This window comes from Lichenostomus cassidix, chromosome 8 (genome assembly GCF_008360975.1).
Source record: "Lichenostomus cassidix isolate B80296 chromosome 8, HeHo_3.0, whole genome shotgun sequence".
Classification (NCBI taxonomy): Eukaryota; Metazoa; Chordata; class Aves; order Passeriformes; family Meliphagidae; genus Lichenostomus; species Lichenostomus cassidix.
In genome coordinates, this window is record NC_139489.1 from 10,860,097 (window position 1) to 10,882,954 (window position 22,858).

Below are 22,858 nucleotides of genomic sequence, written 5' to 3' on the forward strand. Positions count from 1 at the left end.
GATTTAATGTTTTGGAACATTAACATCTGAAGTTGGATCTTCCAGCCATTAAGTTGTGGGAGTCCCAACAGACCTAAGGTTTCAACCAATTAAATATGTTTTCCAGCACTGTGGGATTAGTTACATGTGCAGAAGCAAGGAAATTGCAGATAAATATTCTGATTGCTCACATATTCTGTTTTTGATTTAATGAAAAAAGTACAAAAAAATCTAATTAAAAAGGAAGGGCATCATTAATTTTGGCATCTAAAATCAAATGATAAATGATCAGCTGATTAGTGATGTGCATTTTGTTCTTTTAACTTCTCCAGTAATGTGTGAATGTCACATTATATAACACTTAAAATGAATAAACCTGCAAATGAAATAAGTTAGGATGCATGTTTGTGTTCCTCCCCTGACTTGTGGACAACTTGTCTCATTGATCTGTACAGTGGTGTTAATTTCAACAAACGGCATTATTTGTTGAGATTTATGTCTAAAAGACTTAGAGGTTCACTGAGAAAATCTTACGCTGCTTTTTTTTCAGAGCACTGGAATAGATTTTTATGACTTTAAGTGACTGGAACATACCATAAACTCTCATAACTTGTAATGACTATACAAACTACTACAGACCCAAATATTCTGACCAAGGCTGTAGGCACAATGAAAGATGGTCAGTAACATATGCCCACAGGGTGTTCTGTCCTGTGCAGATTCCTTTTGTATTGGCAACTGCTGCTTAACCAGCACTGGGGTAAAGGTAGAGATAAAAGCTGACAACTGCTACCTCAAAGTGAAGACCTTTGAGAGAAATAATGAAAAACACTGAAAACAGGTGAAAAAGTAAATGTAACACTCCTGCATTCATCGTACATGCTTTTTTAATATCATAAATGTTGAAGTGTCTGGGATCTGTTTTTAGAAATAACTGAGTATGATTCTGGTTCTAAATGAACTTCAGGAAAACTCAGCTTTGCCTAGTACTTCCAAAGGGTCTTGGGGTGCATTATTTAATCTCACTGGTGTGTCTGGCAGCTTCCCTGATGGAAAGGAAAAAGCCCTTCTGTAGCCTCTGGGACATTGTGATGAGTTCATTAGGGTGTGAGTGGCCTTATTCTACTGCTTTAGACCCGATTGCTGTTAAAGATAATTGAAAATATATGGCCTCAGGGCTGTTAGTGTGTGGGAGAGATTCATATCCTACAGAAAGGTTGTGGGCAGAGCCTGCTTCCTGCACCAGCAGCAAAAATGAAGATGAGAACTTGTTCATATCCAGGTCAAGGCTTGCACCACTGGCACCTAAGGAAGTTTCCCCATAGCTATAAGCTACAAATGTGCAATATTGGGGTCCCACAGATGTCAGCAAAAACATTCACAAGCTGCGTTTGGTGACATCAGACTTGGCTCAAGTGAGGGATCCTGAGTTTGCAAATTGAATAACTCATACACAAAGGCACTGGGAAAGAATAAAAAAAATTTTAAAATTATGTTTTCCTTACTGTTCCTGTTCAAGTTTAATTGTGCTTCTGGCTTTCTCTTCTTTAAATCAGTTAGAGGTTTCTTTATATGAAGGAGGAAGAGAATTCCACACTTGGCTTTGTTTGGTGCAAGTAGCTGGCATAGAACCAAGTACCTGGACAATAGATTATGTCTTTACTATGTCTTATACAAAAATTAAACTCAATTTGAATGTTTTGGGGTTTTGTACTACTTTTATTTGTTGCTTGCACGCAAATTAGTAAAATGTGGATGCTGAGAAGCAGGGGTTTGAAATAATTTCTGAGAGATGAAAGTCTCTGTATTTGATGGACTAAAGGATGGAAAACTGTGCTAGGTGCCCAATTGTGTCAGATTTCTTTCATCAAAATGTTCTGGATCAGCTCTGAGAGCAGCTGAGAGTGGTTTCTTTTATGTTTAAAAAGCCACAAATAGGATATATTTGTATTTCCACATCTAGCACTTTTAGTTTATAATATAGAATCATGTCCAAATGTGTTTTTATCTAAGCCTTATTAGACAGAGATTGATAATCTTCTGTATGAATTTTTCATGGGGCTTTTCTTGTGCATATGCTGGTTCAATGATGCATTTTCATGTGAAACACATAAAGCTTTTTTAAGCAAAAATAAAAGCACAGAAAACCCAAATCAGTTCAATTACACTTGCAGATTAAAATAAAGCTGTAATATATATCTATTGTATTGAAATGCTAACTCTATGAATTTTTGATCTGCTTTAAAAATGTAAAACTTGGATTTGATTAGATTAGCTCTGGAGTAATCTACACTGAATAAATCTGTCTTCCTTTCATGTGATTTGTCAGTGTTTGTAGTAGGTTTGTACACACAGCTTTCGCCATTATTTTCCAGGCAATAAAAGCAGCCATGCAGAAAAGCCACCCATAAATGTCAGAAAACAGAGATATTTTGTTGCATTCCAAGGGCTTTGAAGGTCAAGTTCAATTCAGTTAGCTCACCCAGCGTGAGAGGAGCGTGATACGATGATAGAATGTGTGTTTAGGTAGGATATATGTGTTATTGTCCCTGTACTATTCTATCAGGATAACAGATCAGTGAGAGATTAAACTTCACTGCTTGGAAGAATTTCTTTTGGAAAACTATCAATTTTTATGATTTTCTCTAGCTCCTATTGAGATGCTGTGCAGAAATAATGAATCCAAAGAATTTACAGCTTTTATCACAATGGAGATTGACTCCTGATGGTGACTTTTGGGAGCTATTCCACTGCAGGTATCCCATTCAACTGTGTGTATTCACAAAATAGGTCTCAGATCATGAATTTTATTGTAAACATGAAATTGTATTTTGCTTCCTTCTGATGAAAAGTAGTTTGTATAGAAATGGTTTCCTAATTCCTAGAAGTGAGAGGTCAGCACAAAAGGCAGTTTTCCCACTCCAAGGAATCTGTTCTGCCATGTCCCACCTCAGCTCAGTGCTTTGTGGTTACCTCCCCCTGCCATGTCCCACTTTTTTTCTTTCTCTAAAGAGAAGACATGATCAATAAAGCTCATAATTAAGTTGAGGCCACTATCTTGATCAGTGCTTTTATTGAGTTTCAGTGCCCTGATTTAAGGAGCTCCCTAGTCAATTGAGGGATATGTCATCAACTGCTTGAGCAGTATGTGAGCAGTCGTCGTGTTTTGTAACTGTAATGCTGCATATTCTTTGCTATCTGGAGAGTCTCCCTTGTGGTGGCTTCTGATAACCTCTTGCTCACGTTATCCAAGGATGAATAATGAAGAGTCTCCTACCTGTAGAAGGAATATAATTGTATTAAATGGGCAAGAAATTTTGTTTAAGTTCTTGCTGGTTTGCAACATTTTCCCATGGTTGTATGAGCAGAAGTGAGCAAAGCAGGGTGAGATCATGCCAGTGCCTGAAAGAAATCTCTGCCAAAAATGTACAGGTTATGTGCCTCTCTGTGTTGTTACAGACACTGCACTGCTCAGTGCAGCCCCTCCTATGAATAAAATTTAAAATGTCAGCCTTCCTCCTATTTTTCATTGGAATCATAAAATAGCTGGATGTGCTGCTATGAGCATGCAGTGTTTAACACAGTTAATCTGCATCCTAGATGAAAAGCTCTGTTCTGTAGTGCTGTGATAATAATATGATCGTTAATGTTTCCAATAAAAGTGCCTTGCAGGGTTCTGCATTCCTTCATCTAAACACACGCCCTGAACCCCCACCCTATACAGTGTGTATCCTGTGTCATGTTGCTTTTGTGCTGGAACATGGACTCCTTAGGTAGAATGACCCCTAATGTGACCATCTCAGCAAATTCCACATCCTTCACATGCCTCCATTTGCCCAAAAATTTGGGGCCGTGAAGGTTTGTAAGCCACAGGAATCATTTAAAGCCTCTCTTCGGAGAGGACTCTGCCCTGCTGGTGTCTTGGATTTTTGGTTTTTTTTGTTTCCCCAACCCCTTTTTCTAACCTTCCAATAAAGAAATCAGCATACAGAAAAGAACCAGAACTAAGCTGGGAAAGTGTTTTTCCCCCTCCCTAAAAGTAGCATGCCAGCTATATGGCAGAAAATTTCAGATTCCCATTACAAAATAGCTGGTCTCAGCTGAGACTTGTCTGTAATTAGGTCGTGCTTTTTATCGGCTCTAAATGGTTAAGCCCATTGGAATGTTACCCAACGTGCCAGAAGCAGACGATGCTTGGAGGCATTGAATAATACATTTTGCTTTTCTGATGACGTATGTGGCAGTTATGTATGGGTGAAGTAGGCTGGAACAGGTTTATTCAAAGTAAACAGGGAGAGTTCCATGTCTGACAGAAAACAGACAAATTGATGAAACAATTTAGAGCCCAGATTTCCTTGCTTTGTGTAAAAAGCTATCTATGAAGGCTGCTCTTGCCTCCTGCCAACCCAGGACAGCATTCCTACCTGTGCTGGAGACTCTCTTAGCCAACTGTAGAAGGAGAAAAAAGGAAGAGGAGAGTCTGCAAAAGATCTGCAGCCTGGCTGAAGTGCATCATCTCTGCTTAAGAACAGATTCTAATTCACAGTTACCTTCCTTTTTCTCTTTTTTTTAGGAAGACCAGTTTGCAAAAACTTTTTTTCTGCTCTCTGAACTTGGACCTTTGCCTGGTGAAGGGGGTGTCTATCACTCGTATATTTTCATATTTCAGAGCAAAGCCAACCTTTCATTCAGCCAGACCTTGAAGAGCCCATTTCACCTGCGCTGTATTAGGGTGGAAAAGGCATACACCTGTGCTGTATTAGCCCTGGCTGGCTGAGGGTGCAACACTAAAATCAATAATACTCCCCTGCTTCCGTTTCTCTTTCCACGGTTATGAACAGCAGGTGCATTGCATGGACTGGCAGAGAGAGCATCCAGAGCAACTTTCCAAAAGTGCTGTCCTCCCAAAAAATAGTGTGGGATGAAGCTGGTGTGAAGGGCCAAAGCAAGAGTCCTGCCTAGTACCAGACTGGGCAAGATCTCTTTTGTCCTCCAGTGTTAAATGGCCTTTAGAAGGAAACAGAGGCATGTTGTCAATTTTTTGTTAATTTCAAGTCCAGAATGGCAGTCAGGAATCTTTACAGAAGAAAATTCAATGGAGAAGGTCTGGGCTTGTCCAGATGGTGGTAGGCAATTACATTTCATTTGTGGGAATTTCTGGTTATGCAGTTTTTGCTCTGTAGCATAAACTTTCCCCCACAGGGAGAAGTGAGCTGCAGGCAAGTGAAGGTTTCCAGCAAAAGGCATTTTCTTCACAGATGTGCAGCTTGAGAATGTGGGGTTGTTACAACATTTTATTTACTTTCATTTCTTCTGCCCTTGGGCTGCTGTCAAGTGTTTAATTTTATTTGTCTGATGATTATTTTCTTTCTTATCTAGAAGTTGGTACTTCCAGAGGTTGCATCCCAGTGTAGTATATACTAAACATATAGGTATGTGATCAACATCCATTTCTCCTGCTGCATACCAATCACACTAATGATTTTACTGCTGCGAACAAAAATTGAATTTATCTCACTTTCACTTTAGAAGCCATCACATTACCTTCCCTTTGAGTTTTTGAAACAAGAAATTGAATATTTCTGGTATTTCATATAAAATAGAAAAGAAATGCAGTAGACTTTTAATAGCTACATCTGTTTTCACATATGGAGATCTGCTTACCAGAGGTCTTCTGGTATTTTATTATCTTCTAAGAACCTTTCATGATGCATTTGTGGGGCATTTTGTTGTTTTTCTACTGGTTTATGCATTTTTTGGTCCATTTCTGGTTGAAAGAATCAACTTTTTGAAAGGGACTGTCATGACAATGTTGGCAGCTATAGAGTGTCTTTCAGAATGTTTGTAAAAATCCCTAAATTATGGATTCAGTCTTAGGATGTTGCCAATCATGAATCTTTATGTATTTCTATAGAGGAGAGAGGTCATCTAAGCAAGGTATATCTGGCAGGATAAGAGTTAATACTCACATATGGGTGTTTTTTCCTTTGAACTTTTTCTCAGCAGGTGAAAAATAGCTACAATCAGGTACTACTTCAATAAGTAGTAACAACCAACTGCCAGGTTGAAAGACCACAAATTCTTGTACCAGCAGTTCCATTATAGGGAAGCGTATGTCAGCCTGTGTGTGTGTCTGAAAGCTTGCCAAGGTATTGATAAGAAGAGCTGGGCAATAATCCAGCACCAGAAAAAATAAAGTAAAATTCACAATTTGAGAGCTGTACTGCAGGAGCTTTTTTCCCCTCCTTTTTAAAACTATTTTATCATGCAGAGACTACATTAGTGTTTATATAATATGCATCTACGCTTACTGATGAAGTTCACCCTAGTTGTGAAGGACATCTGTGAATCAGTAACTGCAGTTTTAGATTAAATATTCTTAACAGATCTTATAGAATGAAAAATCAACAACCTTATTTAAAGTGTGCTTTGCTGTCATGGGGATTTTATGGGGATAGATCTTTTAAATTACTGGGCAGCTTTCAGCTGCAGTATAAAATCAAGTAGCAGACTAGCCAAAGGCATGCCTTGCTCAGAAGTTTAGGTTGCCTTGGTGGTACTGTGACCTTGTGGTGTGATGGATTGGAGCTGTGCTAATGATGTGTTTGTGCCTTGTTGAGCAGGGGCTGTTTGCATTGGGAGCTCTGGGCCAGGAGACTGCTAAGGAAGTACAGATTCAGCTTTGAGTGAGCATGAAATGAGTAGCAGGAACACTTACTATAGGATATGGGGAACTGAGATTGCTGGAAAGCCCAAAGGGATAAGAGTATCTCCAGACAAATAAATGCTCCTTCTTATCAGGCTTCGAGTTTAGGGTAAGAGGGAATAGTCACATGGAATAATTCCTGAAATGTGGCAATGCTTTGCAATTTGAAGGGTTCAGAATCACTGGGGCTTTTCAAACATAGTAACTTCTTATGCATGATAGCATATGGAAGGCCTTCAAAATACTTCAGCAGTTACTCCTTGAAACTTGGAAGTTCTTCCCCTTACATAATTTCATATTATTACCCAAATAAGTGTGCTCTTTTTTGATGGGAATTCTGTATGTAATAAAGTTGTGCAGTTAGCTGAGACTAATAATAGGAGTTTACATATAGAAGGATTATCTCTTATATAAGGCTTTTAATACAGACTGCTGCTGTGACATCAATTACTTGGACGGTGCTGATTCCTGTTTTGTTCATTGCTCAGGTCTTACCCCAGTGAGCCTGAACACACTCTGCAGAGGTTTGGCTTTAATGAAAGAGGTGTTTGAATATGCTGATCTGCTATGAGCCTAGACACACCACCACTGCATTGTGAGTCATCGTGAAAACTGAATTATGTAACAAATTTTTAACAAATGACAACAACACAAGGTGCAACGAGCTGTTTTTGAGAGCCCTTGAGCTGCCTCAGCTATAGAAAAGGCCAGAGCTCCTGCAGAGAGGGCATGCAGGAAGTAATATGCCTTCTATTCATGCCTGCTCAAACACCAAATTCCTCAAACACAGTCCTGATTCAGGGTACCTTCTTACAAGAAACGGTTTTCAGGATAAAATGCACATGTTTCTTCCATTGGATCTCTCCTGTCTATTTTTAGGTATGCTGCATTTCTGGCCTTACTTCTTCATCACTGAACTTCATTTTTGCTCTGACTTCTCATCTTTCTAGTCGTTACATTCCAGTTTAGAAAAGACATCCTTTTCCAGAAAAAAAACCCAAACCAAAAATTTTGCTTTAATTGTAATTTTACTGTTTTTTGAAACCAAGCCAGATCTTACTTGTGATATAACCCCTACTGGCTTTGTTCTCTCCTCCTGAGAGAGAAACACTGACAGCAGTCTCCTGTGGAGTCTTTGAACATATTCAGGTTAACTTTCACTTCTGGAAGAGAAAAATGTAAATCTTCAGCTACTGATTTTATGCAAATAATGTTTGACACATGACTATTTCTAGAAGGATCTTTGCTATATAGTCTTGCTCTCTCTTTGAAAACTTCTAGGACCCCTGCTTGACTATCTCTTCAGCATCCCTGTTAGAGGAAGTTTCAGGACAAAAGAAATAGCTGAAAGGCATGGTTTTTTTTCCAGTATCAGTGAAATCAGTAAGGTATACTGAACCAGAGTGCTGAAAGAATTTCATTTAATGCTCTCTTGTAATAGAAAGTAGCATTTAAATGGGATGCTCAAGACTATAAAAGAGAAAATTAAATAAAACTATTTTTTACATAGTGGTCTACAAAATGAAACAAATCCTGTAAGTGTAGCCATTATTGTTTTCAATTGGTATTATGCTTGAGTAAAAGCTGAAACCCTGCATCAGTCCTATAATAAAAGTAGTATAATGTGCAGAGATATTAAAAAAGTGATCGAGTTACTCACTATGCCTGTAAAGGTAGGTGGTGTGAAAATATTACAATGTTACCTTGTATTGTATCATCTGAGAGACCCAAAGCCCTCACATAAGTCTTTATCTTTCATTTGTCCTTCCAATCTTGGTGCTGCCATGTGTCTATAAAAATAACAGAAAGAATGAGTACTGTAAAAAATCAATTTATGAAAAAAGTTTATTTGCAATTGCTGTTTGGGGCATGGAACTTCACTGGTTCCAAGGGTTCTTTACTGGAATCTTCCATAATATTGTATTCAGCTTTGTCATTTAACAAATTCAGGCAGTATTTGTAATAAAAACAATAAACCTCAGGAACAACATAGTTCTAGAATGAAAATTTAGGAGTAGCTTCTGTTGAGTTCTTTGTGATCTTAGGGAACTTGCTTTTGGCCTCAGTTTATGCACCTGTGAAATGGGTTTTTACTGTTAAACTCACTAGGGTGGGGATTTATTCCTGCTTGTGAAGTGGCTTGATAGTCTCTGCCATATAATACATGCCAAGTGGCAGGGTGTTGTGATCTGGCTAGAAAGTAGGATAAAGATACTTAGTACAGATCTCAGTAAAATTTACAACTTAAGAAATTATCTTCCTATGCTGAAAATATTTCCTTCCTCTCTCCCTCCTAGACAACTGTATACAACACAAAAAAAATGTTTGTGTCTTATTATTCTGTCAGGCATTATTGAATCATAAAAAAATGATCTTGTCATCTCACACTTCTTAACAGATTATGAAAGAAAAATGACTAAAACTTGTTCAGACTGTCAAGTTCCTGCCAAACTGAAACTAATGAATCACCCTGGCACTGGTAAATAGCCAAAACTAGATGATATGAAGCTTATAAATAATGTTAGGGACCATGTTGCCAAATACATATATTTATGCCCCTGAAAATAGTTATTGTTTTATTTCCATGAAGTTTTTAATTAAATTTTATCCAGCAGAGTAGTATGGCACTCCTGTTTTTATTTCAATTCTTATTTTAACAGCATAGATATAAATTGAAGCCTTAGAAGTGTGAATCATGCCTACTACTTATTGATTTTGATATACATACTAGACAGAGTGAGCTTGGTGTCTGAGAAATAATTGACACCAAAAGTGGGATAGTGCTATTGTGAGGATTGAGTAAAAAGAATTAGAAGAAACTGTTCAGTTCCAGTGTGTGCTTTTGGCCCAGTGGGGTCCCAGGTATCACAGTTCATGCGCTTTGATCTCAAGTTTCTCGTTTTCTACTGCTTTTTCTTTTTTTTTTTTTTGTAACTGGGAATGAGTAGATGGGTAGAGTTAGTCTCATTAACAAAAGGTAAGCTCCTTCACTCTCCTGCTACAGGATCCTTTATTCATAAGAATGGTAATTTTGTTCTTGCCACTGTCATGTGGGCTAGTCAGGTACTATAGTGAATGAAATAAAATGTAGGAAAAGCTAATATACCATGCAAGTTGTCCAGCTAAGAAAATCTTTAACATCTTACTGTGTGCTCCTCACTGAGTATGTGAAAAATGGGAAACATTTAAAAGATGTTTATAGCTGAATATGCATTTCTTATGTAAATGTTGTCAATATCAAAATGTCTACATTACATTAGCTAAAAAAATTTAAAGATTGATTGAGATTTATACAGAGGATATTTCCATGTTAGAGAAACATTTCTTTTGTTAAGAGACTATTTGCATTCATGAGAACTGAAAATTAAGAAGAAGTAAGCTTTGTTTCTCTGCAGACTTCCTAATTAGTGTTGGTTTAGCTCTCCCAAATGGTAGGATGTGTGAGTATTTAAAATGTTGATGCAGACAAATTTTGAGACAAATTACAATTTGGTATTCAACCCTGTATATAGCTTCAGACTTCTCTGTCATATCCTAATGTCATGTAGAATTCCTGGAGTCTCAAATGCTAAATTTTAAGTTTTAACAGGGGACCGATAACAAAATCCATTTATCTGCAGTAAAGGAGATTTTACAAGAGGCACTTAATGACAAATAGCACCTGGATTTGGTTGTTTTGTCGTTTTGTTTTTTGTGGGTTTTTTTTTAGTAAGCAGGTAAAGAACAGAGGGACTTAAGGGAATCAAATTACTTTTAGAAATGCCCTGTAGAATACCTGTAGCCACTGAGATTACTTCCTTACTTGATGCTTAAGAAGGCTAAAATTATGAAAAGTATGTGGTTTGGTGTTTTTCAATATTTTTACAGTGAAATTTATAGAGCCACTGAAATGCCAATTTGCAGTAGTCTTTCCCACAGAGAATGCCTTTTGTTGGATCTCATGCCTTCAACAAAAATTACAGGGGAACTGAATATTTAACACAAACGTCCTTTGTACAAGCTGATAAGTAAACATTGTGTTTGCATGTGGCTAGATTTTTTTTTCCAAAACAATTTTAACAGATGCCTTAATTCCTTTCTGTTGTAAAAATTCCTTTCTCTCATTTGAATGTTCTCGTTAGTGTAGATTCTTTCTGGCTAAGCAACACACAGAGAAAAATCTTTGCTGTTTTCCTTTTCAAACAATATTTTCTTACATAAAAATACAAAAGAAGGCCACAATTTTTCTTTCATCTGGTGGTACAGTGCATTTAAACAAAAGAAATATAAAAATCAGGTGGCATCGATGCTAGTGAAAGCCAAGAAATCTAGCTACACAATCTGAATTCTTCTTAGAGCAAGGACTATTTAGAACTACTCCCTGTGAGAAGCACATGAAGCTGATTGCAATATTTTCAGGTTCAGAACAGATCTGCACAAAATAAAGGAAGTAAAAAGTGGTATTCAATAAACCAGGAAGATAGGATATGTGGAAATCAGGTAGTAGCATCATACAGGGCAGCAATCTTGCTTCCTGCTGTGGATGTTTTGATTGAAACATGCTCATGTAGTGGAATGAGACTCTAGATTCCCCTTTAAATATTTGCAATATTTTAATTCTGATTTGCAATAAATAATATGACTAATCCACGCTCTCTCTCATAGCTTTATGATTATCACTTGCACCGCACATCTTGGCTGCTCTTAGCACTTACAAGGCTCTGATATATAGCTAAATGTTTCTGACTCCATCTGCTACAAAGAGAAGTGACACAGAAGTGCTCCCCAGCCATTTTATTGCAATTTAATGTAAATCTGTTATAATGCAGATGATGAAAAGTGCAGTGGCTTCCATGAATTCTGAAAGATGCGATTGGGTTGTGGCTGCTGCGCTGCCCTCTGAAGATTTGCTGGCTTTAATTTTACATTGCACAGCCATTAGCTGCCCGAGGTTCCTCACTGAATCACACTGCCACAATACTTCTTCATCCTCCTCTTCCTTTTCTCCTCACAGTGACCTCGTTCGCCCAAGTTTTCCAGCCCAGTCTCTCATTGCTTTTATCTTACAAATTGTATTCTCCCAATACATCAGAACATAGAGCTATGCAATTGACCCCTGCAGTGGACTATTTTGTTAACTCTTGTGTGTGGGAATGTAGAAACATCCCTTTGAATTTGCTGTGGGCTCACTGTGGTTCTCACTGTTGTGCAAAGAACAGATTCATCTTATCTGCTTGCAATGAGAGCTTGCCTTTACCATTGCATCACCTCTGACATTACTGCCATCATGTAATATAAGTGTGCTAAATGTGGACTGTGCTGAGTAGTTGGTGGTATTTGTAGATGGGAATTGGGGTGATCAGCTTCTGCCATCCAGCATTAAGAGTTATCATACCCTTATGTATAGGCCCTTAGGCAAATTACTTTTTTTTCCTCTGTATTTTCTGTAAATGTTACTGTTTAAAATGATAGCATTACATTCAGTGGAGTAATTAAACTGTGGCAAATTAGGTAAACCTAGAATGTAATTAAAGCACAGTAAAAACACCTGTAAATGATAATTGTTTCATTCCCTCGGGGAAAATGTGAAAATAATCTTTTTGATAGAGTTTCGTATCTAGAATCTTTACACATGCCAACATGTTTTGTCCTTAAGTAATTTGTCCAGTAGTAATTGACGGCAGTATTTTTAAAAAATTGCAAAAAATAAGGAGAACATCCTTTTTTTTACAAGTTTTTCACTAGCAGACTGGGGAGTTACACAGGGAAAAAACTGTGATCTTTCTGTGGTTACATTCTCCAGTCCAACTGACTGGATGGGTTAGGGGTGGAAGGGAAAGACAAGATACAGGCTTCAGATCAGTTACATTATTGATAATGGAGGTCATCTTGTCTGAGATAATAAAGCCTTACTTTGTAAATTCATGAACCTGGAATAAGGCAGAATGTGGTGCTGACTTCACCAATTTATTCTAAAGTATTTAAAGTTAGAGCATGAATTCTGTTGCATGGAATAATCTGTAGTGATGGTAATCTCCCCAATAAACTTTGTGTGGTGTCATTGCAGATGGTGTTTTCGTTTTGTCTACTGTCTTGTCTAGAGAACTGATGATTTTGAGTGGAGACTTTGGTGTGGATGTTTACATAAAAGCTTTATTCCAAATGCAAATAAAATTTAAAGTTGATGTTTTTTGAAACTTGAAAAAAAGGTTTCTTTTTTTGTGAGCAAAACTGACTCATTTGCGGACCAGTTCTAAAAGAAACTCTGAAAACCTCTGAAATGCAAATTTATTGAAAAAAACAATCCAGTCACCTGTCTCCTTGTGCTCCTGCAGCAAGGTGACTACCAGAGGAATTATTTCACGTAAAGCTTTCTCAAGTATTTTTCCTTCATCCTGCAATTGAAGATATGTATTTTTTTATTAAAACTGACTCCTAATTTTAATAATTTATTTCCTTTCTTCTTTTCATTACAGAGAAAGTCTATTGTTGCTGTGAGTTTCATTGCAGCATTCCTCTGTCTGATCATCGTTCGTCTCACAAATGAAGTAACTTTCCCTTTGATCCTAAACTGCTTTGGACAAACCAGTGTCAAGTGGATCCCATTTTCTAATGGCCAAAGGCAGCCTCTGAGAACTCATTATGGATATATAAATGTAAAAACACAAGAGGTAAGACCTGGTATTAACAGCCCAGCAAAGTGGACCAGTAGATTTCTTTTTCTCTGATCCTATCTAGTGATTTTTTACCAACCTGCCCAGTGTAAAAACTGAACAAGTCTTTCTGAGCAAAGTGGCTGTTTTAGGAGTCTGCTACCACTTAAATGACCATTGAATTTTTTTTAAAATTTCTTCATGTCTGTATTGGAGAGATTAGTGAGAACTGGCCTGAAAATCACCCTTGATTGATTGAAAACTTATTTATACAAACAAGAAAATTTTTAAGATTTCTTTCAATCCTTCAATCCCTCTCATGCAAAGGGAAATTTTCTTGTGTTTGTATTAATAAGGTCCTAAAAATGTTTAACTTTGCCTGGGATTCCCAAAGAAGAATTAGCTTAATTGTGTTTATATGGGCATGAAAGAGGAAAAGGGAGTGATTTGTGAAATGAGCATGAAGCTTTTGTATAAAGGTAGAAGTTCACTGGATTTTTCTGGAAGTATTGCATTAATACTTGGTAGCTATTTCAAAGCCAAGTATGTATTTCCATTCTGTACTTTAAAATACATTGACCTCTACCTGCTTTGCAAAATACTTGCTGTGTGATAAAAATACTTGTCTGATGAAACTAGGTTTTATGGGGACTCCTGCTTTAAAGTGTCTTAGTTGTCAGAATTCTTAGAGATACTGTTGGGTTTTGGTGGTGGTGGTGCATGTTCTTCAGACTTTTCCTCTCTGTTTGTAATATTTTTAACAGTGGAAACTTGCAAAATGAGGCAACACAAAAGGATGAACTCTTTCTATAGTTTGTGATCAGTTATAGCACTGTTAGTCATGAGAAATACTGTCAGACTTGCACTAACTGCTAGCTATTTTTCTCTAAAAAACTGAAATTATTAATGAGTGAAATTCATTCCCGTAACAGCTTTTATAGAGCATGAAAATACTTTACCACTTCATTATATTTAGTCCTGTAAGTGTATTGGACTAGTTAGTTATTATCCTGCCTTTAGTGGGTTAAACATGAAAATCAGAATGAGACAGAGGCAGTTTTTAGGACGCAGCTTCTTTTAAACTTATGTAGCTTTTAGTCATTGTCCCTGTAAGATGCAGCACTATTTTGGAGGCCAAAGCACATTATCTGCAAAGCAGAAAAAGGACAAGCACCTGAAAGGAAAACTGTTCAGGTGTGAATCGTAGTCCCAGTGAAAAGAATGGGAGGTGCTGTTGAGTTCAAAAGGGTTAAATCTTCATCCAGCATCTTCATCTCTCTAGAAATGAGAGGGTAGCGTGTTCTGCATGTCCCTGGGTTGTTGGCAGGGTGGCAGGCCTGGAATCTGAATGAGGTAGAGCTGCCACAGTCACTTGATCACTATCAGTCTGAACTGATAACTGGAGAGGAGAGGAGCATGCTAATCCATTTTTATTCACCATTGCCTTCATCAGAGGTTAGAAGTAGTTTGTGAGTGCTTTAATTCATTCTTAAATTTGATAAAATTTGATTTGGAAGTTCTAACAGTAAATGGAACTGAATGTCCTGAAAGCTGGTGACCAGTATTGATTAGTAAAACATTTGTCTCAATTTAGCGTAGGTAATGAAGGACTCCTTAAATTTAGTAATTCAGTTGTTTTCCCCCTTGAATTTGCAGATTGCATTAATGTTTGCTAATTAAAATGATAATGAAGAACCTGAACCTGGCTTGCTTATTGTAAATTGTACTTAAATACTTAAATGTACAAGGTCAACAAACCAGAGGAATTAGAGTTATTTGCCACCAGCCCCGTCAGTCGTCTGAATTTACAGGGAAGCTAGAAAATATAGAATGAACTATTTCTCTGCCTTTGCTGTCTCTCTATTGCATACTTACCTTCTGAAGAAAAAGAAAAACCAAACCAAACAAAAAAAAAGTTCCAAACCCCAAAACTTTAATCTGTAGCAATAAAAGTTTAATTTATGAGGAGATGATTTCTTTTGGGGTAAGGCTGAGTGGGATGAGATTTGAAAAATCTTATGAGATGATGGCAAATCAATTACTTGGGTAAAGTGGTAGTGATCAATCATTTCTGTTAAAAAAGATCAGGAAATATGTTGATATGAACATTAGTGTTTATCTCAAGTACAAAACAATGATGTGGCTATTATAAGGTATGATCAGAATAATGCTGTAAAGACATATTTCAAGGGTGTTGTGTTTTTGACTTTACAGTTTAATAATGTGGAATTTTTATTATTAAAAAGTCTGAAAAAATTTAAGATTACTAAAACTAGATTGTATGGGAATATTTAATACAAAATGCAAAGAGAGACATAACTTAATCTGCAATTAAGGCTGTACATAATACAGTGTGGTTGCCATGGTTTCCTTGATTTGTAGCTATAGCAACAGCTTTGGAAAAGCTGACTTTATATACAGTAAATATATTATATTTGAAATACAAATAGATGTGAAGTGTTGCATATAGTGGGCCATTATGTCTAGACACATTTTAGTTTCACTTTTGAGATATTTCTGAAATAGAAAATTCTTCACCTAGAATATTTGCATCCAGAGCCCACCCTCACACCCCTCAGTAGAAGAGGATCTTGTAGTAGCCCTCCACGATGTGATCTCTTTTCCCTTTTCAGTTTTCACATCCGTGGTGACTCCTTGAGATTTGTGGGAAGCTCTCCCTGTCTGTTTTGCAATATTGCTGTCTCGCTCAATACGTGAATTTTGACCTTTCAGTAAAAAGGAGGTGTATGAGCAAGATGACCTTTCTGTCCCTTATTTCCTCCACTTTGTGCCTATGGATTTTTTGGTGAGAGGTTCCATGAAATCTGTCTTTAGGAAATGTCACATCTATCATGTGTTAGTTATTTTTATCCTATTCCTGGAGATTTTTTTTCATAGAAAATATTAATTTTATACAGCTCCACAGTGGTTACCTAATTAAAACCTATTGTCAGGGGAATAAACATAACCCCCCATGCCAAACTGATGTAATGATTCTTTTTGTACATCAAAAATGGGGAAGCAGATAAAAAGAAGCAGGTAGAGAAAATATAACCTTCCTCCTTCTTTCATACCACTCCTACTCTACAAAGAGTTCTGGCAAAATTAATGAACATCATGTATTTAAATTGCAGCATTATGACATCAATTTAAAATCCATTAGCAGTTTGAAACTTTATGCTAGGCAAGTCTAATAGTGTTCTTGGATATTTGATTGTGCTTCCTGAAAGGTGAATATTGAATAGATTTTTAGTCTACCGTCAGTATTAAAATAATATAGCATTTTCCTACATACGTAAAATCTGAAATATAGCTGCAATAACACTTGAAATATAATTATAAAAATATATTCAAGTACTGAACAAAGATTAAAACTGTTCTTGGAAAAGGGTAAGTTCTGAGATGACCTAAAATACCTGCATTAAACTGCAACTGTGAGATCTAATGGCTTCCTCTAAAATGAATTCTGAGGGAGCAAAGTGCCTTTGTGTCATGAACATTGAAGAATCTTGCAGCACAGTGATGAGCACTAGATAATAGGAACATGCATTGTAGCATTTAAGACTTTTTAAAAGTCTTGTTGTAACTGAAAAACTCATCAAAACTGAATTGATATTGAAGCAATACATTTGGATTGTATTGTCACAAACCATTTTGTCCCTAACCTGAACAGACCTGTGTACAAACATTAATTGCTCACCACGGCTACAAATGTGTGTGACTGGACCCCCTAAATCTGGATCCTTTATTTTCCTCTTTGCCAGAAGTTCTGTAGTAGAACTTGGCTGAAATCAGTGGAGGTTTCCACAAATGAAATATCCTAGATATGAATATAGCCAGGAGAAGGCTACAGACCTTATACATATTTATGGTGTCCTTTTTATTATTTTTGTTAACAGAATAAAGGAAGTGCACTTGAAAATTACCTGAAATGTAGAGGAAAACTAACATACCTTGCAGAAATACAGGTTGTATTATGCTCTCTGGCCGTAAAATAAGGCACATACCATTTTATCAATAGCAAAAGCACAGTTGTCAGCATGTTAGAAATAATCATAGGGTGGATCCACACCAATCATGAGAAACCATCTTCTTACAAAACTTGAAAAACTAAATTAAAAAATGCATGAAGAAAGCAAAGAATGTGATGAATATTTTAATATTAGTTTCTCTCCAGGTATTGGAAGTAAGAAAAAATTTGCAAAAAGACTGAAATTTTTATAAGAAATATTAAAAATATGTAAAGCTAGCAACCAACCTGGGAAGGTTTGTTTTGCTTTTGTTAGTAATGGATGAAAATGACACTTACTATGAAGAGAAACTTGGGGAATAGCTCTGGCTTTCATGTCAGAAGAGAAGGTATCAGACTGTGAACTTGAATGGCATGTTCAGCTGACTTCAGAGATGCTTGTTTCATACTCTGGGTCCTAGAGAGGCCAAAAAGCTACATCAGTCAAAACTGACTGTGACAGAAAGTTGCTTTAGTATTTGATTTCTGACACATTGATGACTTCTGTCCTGTCTTTTCCTTTGGGATCTTATTCATTGTTACAACTTAAAAATTCATAGGATATTTTGTTAAGAAAAGGTCATTTGTTTCATAGTAGTTTGTCATTTATATCCCTTCTATGGCATAGTTTTTTACCAGTTGCACAGTTACTTATTATTTCAGCCTCAGAAATCATGTAATAACAATAATGGTAATGATGAAAGTACAACTAAACATGCAATGTCTTCTTCTGGATATTTTTCTGATTCCATTTTATAAAATTGTCAGGAACAACTTTCTTTGAAAGTATTGCAGAAGGATTGGTTACATAACATTTAAATGCCAATCCCATTGCATGTCACACTTTTGATAGACATTCATGTGGTGGGTTGATGGTTCCTGTCCCCACACCCCTCTTGTGTTTTCTGACTTTACCAGAGCTCCCATTCCTGGCTCTGGGAGCCAGAGGCACACATTCAGAAATAAAATTCCTGCCAAAGACTTTAATCACCAAATGAGCAACTCCAGGAGCACATCTTGTATTGTAGAAATAGACCTCACTAAACAAATTATCACCAGAGTCCCCACTGCCCTCTTCCTCTTTCCAACCCTCTTTTGGCCTGGAAGAAGAGAGAATGATCTGAATAAGCTGCAAGGTCCACTTGAAACCACTCAGGCTGCTATGAACCCACAGGAGAGAAGGGAGCACAGATAATGTGTGTCATCAGTGGAGTAAATCCTGCCAGCTCAGCCATTTTCCTCCTGTATATATGGAATTAGCTTAGGTTTTTAAAGCTGCCATGACTCTGATGGTGTCTCATGAGGAAAAAGTCAAGTGCCAGGATAAATATATCAAGTATTCTATACAGAGGAGTTAAATCTGCTCCACACAGAGCCTCAGTGTGATGAGTCAAGCAGTGCTGCTTGTGTGGCAGCTCTGCTTTCAAAAAAAAAAAAAGACTAAGGGACTTGAGAAGAGATTATTATCAGCCAGTGAGCTGTGCCATCAAAAGTCAATCCCTAAAGGACCTGGGCTGGTAGAAATAAATGTGTACGATGCAGTCATGGGCTGAATTGATCTGTTGAATGGAGCTTATAGGTTATATAGCAGAAGGTTACTGGTATCAAAGAGTTGCCATCCACCTTGGTTATATGTAATTTTCAGAGATTCACCCACCTTCTTGAGGATTTTTCTTACTGCTGCTGAAGGGTAGGGTTATAGTTGCTAATGTCAGTCTCCTTGCTGAGAAGGTGCTAGTTGTGTTCTCCATGTGAAAAATGTGAATGTCTCTCCAAATGAGAGAGACGACACCTTGAAAATTGACTAGAGACCATTTGGAATACAGAGAAAAAGCTGACTTTTGCAGTTAACTAGCTTGATAGGCAAAGTTCTGTCAGTAAGGTTTTGTTTTAGTTTAAATGGCAGGTGGATCAGAAAAGTGAATGGAGTATTCTTTGGACTGGTAAAGAAAATAGCAGAGAGGTTTGGTGCAATGTCTTCTTGAATGAGACCAAACCTCTAGGGAAAATAGGAAAGATGGGCTCCCGATGAGCAGATGAGAGTGAGGCTTGTCAAGGGGAGGAAGGAGGAACTTACTGATATTACTCTGGATGAGAGCTGAATTCTGTTACCACGAGGTGATTTCAGCTTCTGTCAGTGATAGTTGCCAAATGAAGGATGGGCTGGTTTGCATTAGGGGCAGGCGAGGTGTCTCCTTGGTGTTCCAGTTCAAAAGCAATGCCCTATCATTTCCTCCCTGAATATGCTCCCACTACTGCTGTTTAAAAATGAGAATGCCTTCATTAAAAGAAGCCCAGTGTCACCCTCCTGGGTTTAAAACTGGAGGCCATTTCTCACACAGATTCCAGGTCTCCTTTGCAGCAGAGTGTCACTAGTTTTGGATGTGGTGATGGTGACTAGGGTACACTTTGTATTGGTGTATAAAACACACCACAGAGTAAAAAGCGACAGTAAAAATGGAATTTTGCTCTTATAATCATTCCTACACGAGGGCTTCCTGCTGGCTGCGGCAATCAGTGAGTTCAGCTCTTTGAGCTCTTGCCCAGCACAGCTATTCTGGCAGACATGCACAGCACAGAGCTGACCCAAGGCTGTTAACACTTCCCTGCAGGAGCGGCGTGCCAGCCACACACACACGGGCACACAGACACATGGGCGTGGGTGCACATGTAAACACAGCAGCTAGAACTCGCTCAAGAGACAGACTCCTAACACTGACAGCCGTGCCAATTACTAGTTAGCTTTAAAGCCACAGCCATCTTCCTTGAAAGCCTTTGCTTTCCAAGTTTGCTCCCATGGCCATCTGTCATAGCCTGCGTTTGGCAGCTTCAGGTTCTGCTGTGAGGCTCTGCGGATTGAGCACAGAGTTTTGTCTTTTTTATTGTTCTCTGAGTGGGTGGAAAGTTTCTATCACATGAGCCTTTTTCTCTTAAGCTTTTTGTTTGATTAAAATGTGAACCTTAACTGCATATTTGAGCTGTTAATCTGTGCTATCTGCTCTCAGACCAGCATGGAACAGGTGGACTTTTAAGTGCTGCATAGAGAGAAATGAGCTCAGAGACCCTCTTAGAGCAGATGCAGATTGTACCAGCAATAATTGCTTTTCTTGCCATGGTTTCTCTTGTCTGGCTGAATACATTAGGCCATACTACCAAATATGTGTTATTTGGTCTGTGAGAGACCTGTATTACAGTTGTATCCAACACCTCATGCCCATTTTACTGGCATTTCTATCCTGGCAGTGTGTGCATCTTAGAGCTCTACTTAATAGACTTACAGTTTCTGTTACAAGGAGCTCCATTTTCTGTGGGTGTGGCTGTAAATTTTGTGTACTTGTCGCAAATCATTTTTGAACTACCTCTAAACCGATAAATTATCTTACCACCAATGTTGAAAAGTTCATGGTAAATGGTGTCCATGGGGTTGCACCCTAAAATGAAAACCAATTCAATCTGGGTAGGTATGGGAGGGAGAAAAATTAAGTTCTGTGTTACCTGCAGCATTTCTTTCTTCCATCTTTATTTTCCTTTGTCTGTAATTGATACATTTTCCATCTGGAGCTAGTCAGAGATTACAGTAATCTCTTGTTTTCCATCACTTAGAAAAGCAGTTGGCCCATTAAATGAATAAATACAGCGTTAAATGAAAATCCCAAAACAAGTGCAGAGGAATTACTAGCGTGATTTTGGGATTGTCCTCTTAATAGCAACGATTCATCCTCCATTTTAATCTGCAACCCCAGGGATGCACATTACTGCCTTTACCTTTTCCTACCAGTCAAGTCCTCTTTTCTGCCACTAATTGCATCATTTTTCGGAGTACCACTTCTTGGATTTGTCTTTAAGAGTTTCTTGTAGTTAGGATCCAGGGTTTGTATTTGAAATTGATGAAAATGCTCCCAGTCTTAGATCAATATTTCTCCAGGGGATGAAACCTGCTTTGCTCCAGTTAGAGACTGCAAAGAGCACTCAAGGGTCTCATATTAGTATTACACCAGCCAAAGGGCAAGTTGGTTTGGGTTGATTTCCCTGGTTCTGGTTCAGTGATGCTACCACCCTCCCTCCTTTCTGCCTCTTTCAGTGCTGGTGCCTAGGATTCACACTTGTAAAGAGAAAATATAATTTCTGGAGTGCATCAAGTTGAAAAAGTGTATTTCTAAGCTTTTACTCAGATGCCTTCAGACTCCTATGAAATGTCTGACTGCATGCACAGGATTCACTGCAAAGTAGTTCCAGGGCAGTACACTGAAAGCTTAGATCAGCACTGGCAAATGTCCTACAACAGAAATTAAATACCAAGGTGAAGGATAAAGTCTGGCCTTTAGGTAAAAACAATAACCCTGTATTTGATGACATACAGTGTATTATGTAATTGATCAATGAATGACAGGTTTGTTCTCAGGTGGTTTTTGTATAATTAATTTTATTGATTTATCAACATTTTCCAGCTTACAATACAGTTTCTTGTGTCATCTTATTTCTAGCATGTAAAAGATTTGTAATGTCGCTTCTATTTGCTGTTAGCTCTTCCTTTTTAGAGCCAGTCGATGCAGTCCAAAACTGCTGATTTTTCTTCAGCTTCCCCTCCAATTTGGCGTGCCCTTTGCTGCCCAAATTTTTTTTCACTAGATTATAAGATTTCCTTTCCCCCCAAAATACACTACTATTTAAGACAGCTTTGAAGGCATAGATTGGAGATTTAGGAGATAAGAGGCTGCTCTTAAGCCACCTACTGCTGTATTCTGCACAAAGTTTGATTCCTAATGGAGTCAAGATGTGGCCTCAAGATGAATGCATTGATCCAGACTTCTGGTGGCAGGCTTTGGAAAATCATCTGGAAATAGATTTCAAATCAGAAGAACCTGTGGCAAAATTGTGTCTCAGGTCAGAGTTCATGTACCTTTTTAAGTTTCTTTCTGATGTCCTTAAAAGAATGACTTCTTTTTCAAACAGAGTGAGCCCCAAAAAAAGTTTATTTGAAGGCTGAGTACAGGCCCTTTTTGGAGGCTGAACTGGCTCTCTGGTTAGGAGCCAGAAAAATGCAATTTTCTCAGACACATAGCAGATGGTGCTTCTTCATTAATCAGCTCCGTGGTAGACCTTCAAAGAGTCCCACAGGAGAGTGCCTTGGAGGTAGTGGGACCATCCTTTGGGATCCTCTGTGCTGGTGAGTTCACTCTGGAGCTGTCCTGTTCATTTTTGCTCCAGCTGGCCCTTGGTGTTGAATATGCTCTTGGTGACATCTGATGGAGCTGGTAACATTATTGTAAGGCAAATAATGATTATTAGTGTTGATCTTTTACTCAGAAGACAATGGACAGAGGAACAGGCTGGATCTCTTAGGAGCTAGCCTCAATTTCTGTCCTGCTGCTGGTGTGGACCAAAGTACTCTTTACTGCTTCAGGATCATCATGTTTGTAAAGGATTCATGTTTATAAAAAGCAAGGAACATTTTTTGATCAAGTTACTTGTGGTCATGTTCAAAAATGAAAATGTTACAGTCATATTGACTGTCATAAACTGATTGTGAAT

The 22,858-nt window shown here is 37.8% G+C and overlaps 1 protein-coding gene across 1 annotated transcript in view; it reads left to right on the top strand.

Moving 5' to 3' along the window:
- ST6GALNAC3 (ST6 N-acetylgalactosaminide alpha-2,6-sialyltransferase 3) overlaps positions 1-22,858 on the top strand; it is a 214,883-nt gene that overhangs the window by 84,937 nt on the left and 107,088 nt on the right. Inside the window, exon 2 of the mRNA XM_085067856.1 lies at positions 13,141-13,335. Within this exon, the coding sequence (XP_084923982.1) occupies positions 13,141-13,335 (195 nt within the window). The remainder of the gene's footprint in view (positions 1-13,140; positions 13,336-22,858) is intronic.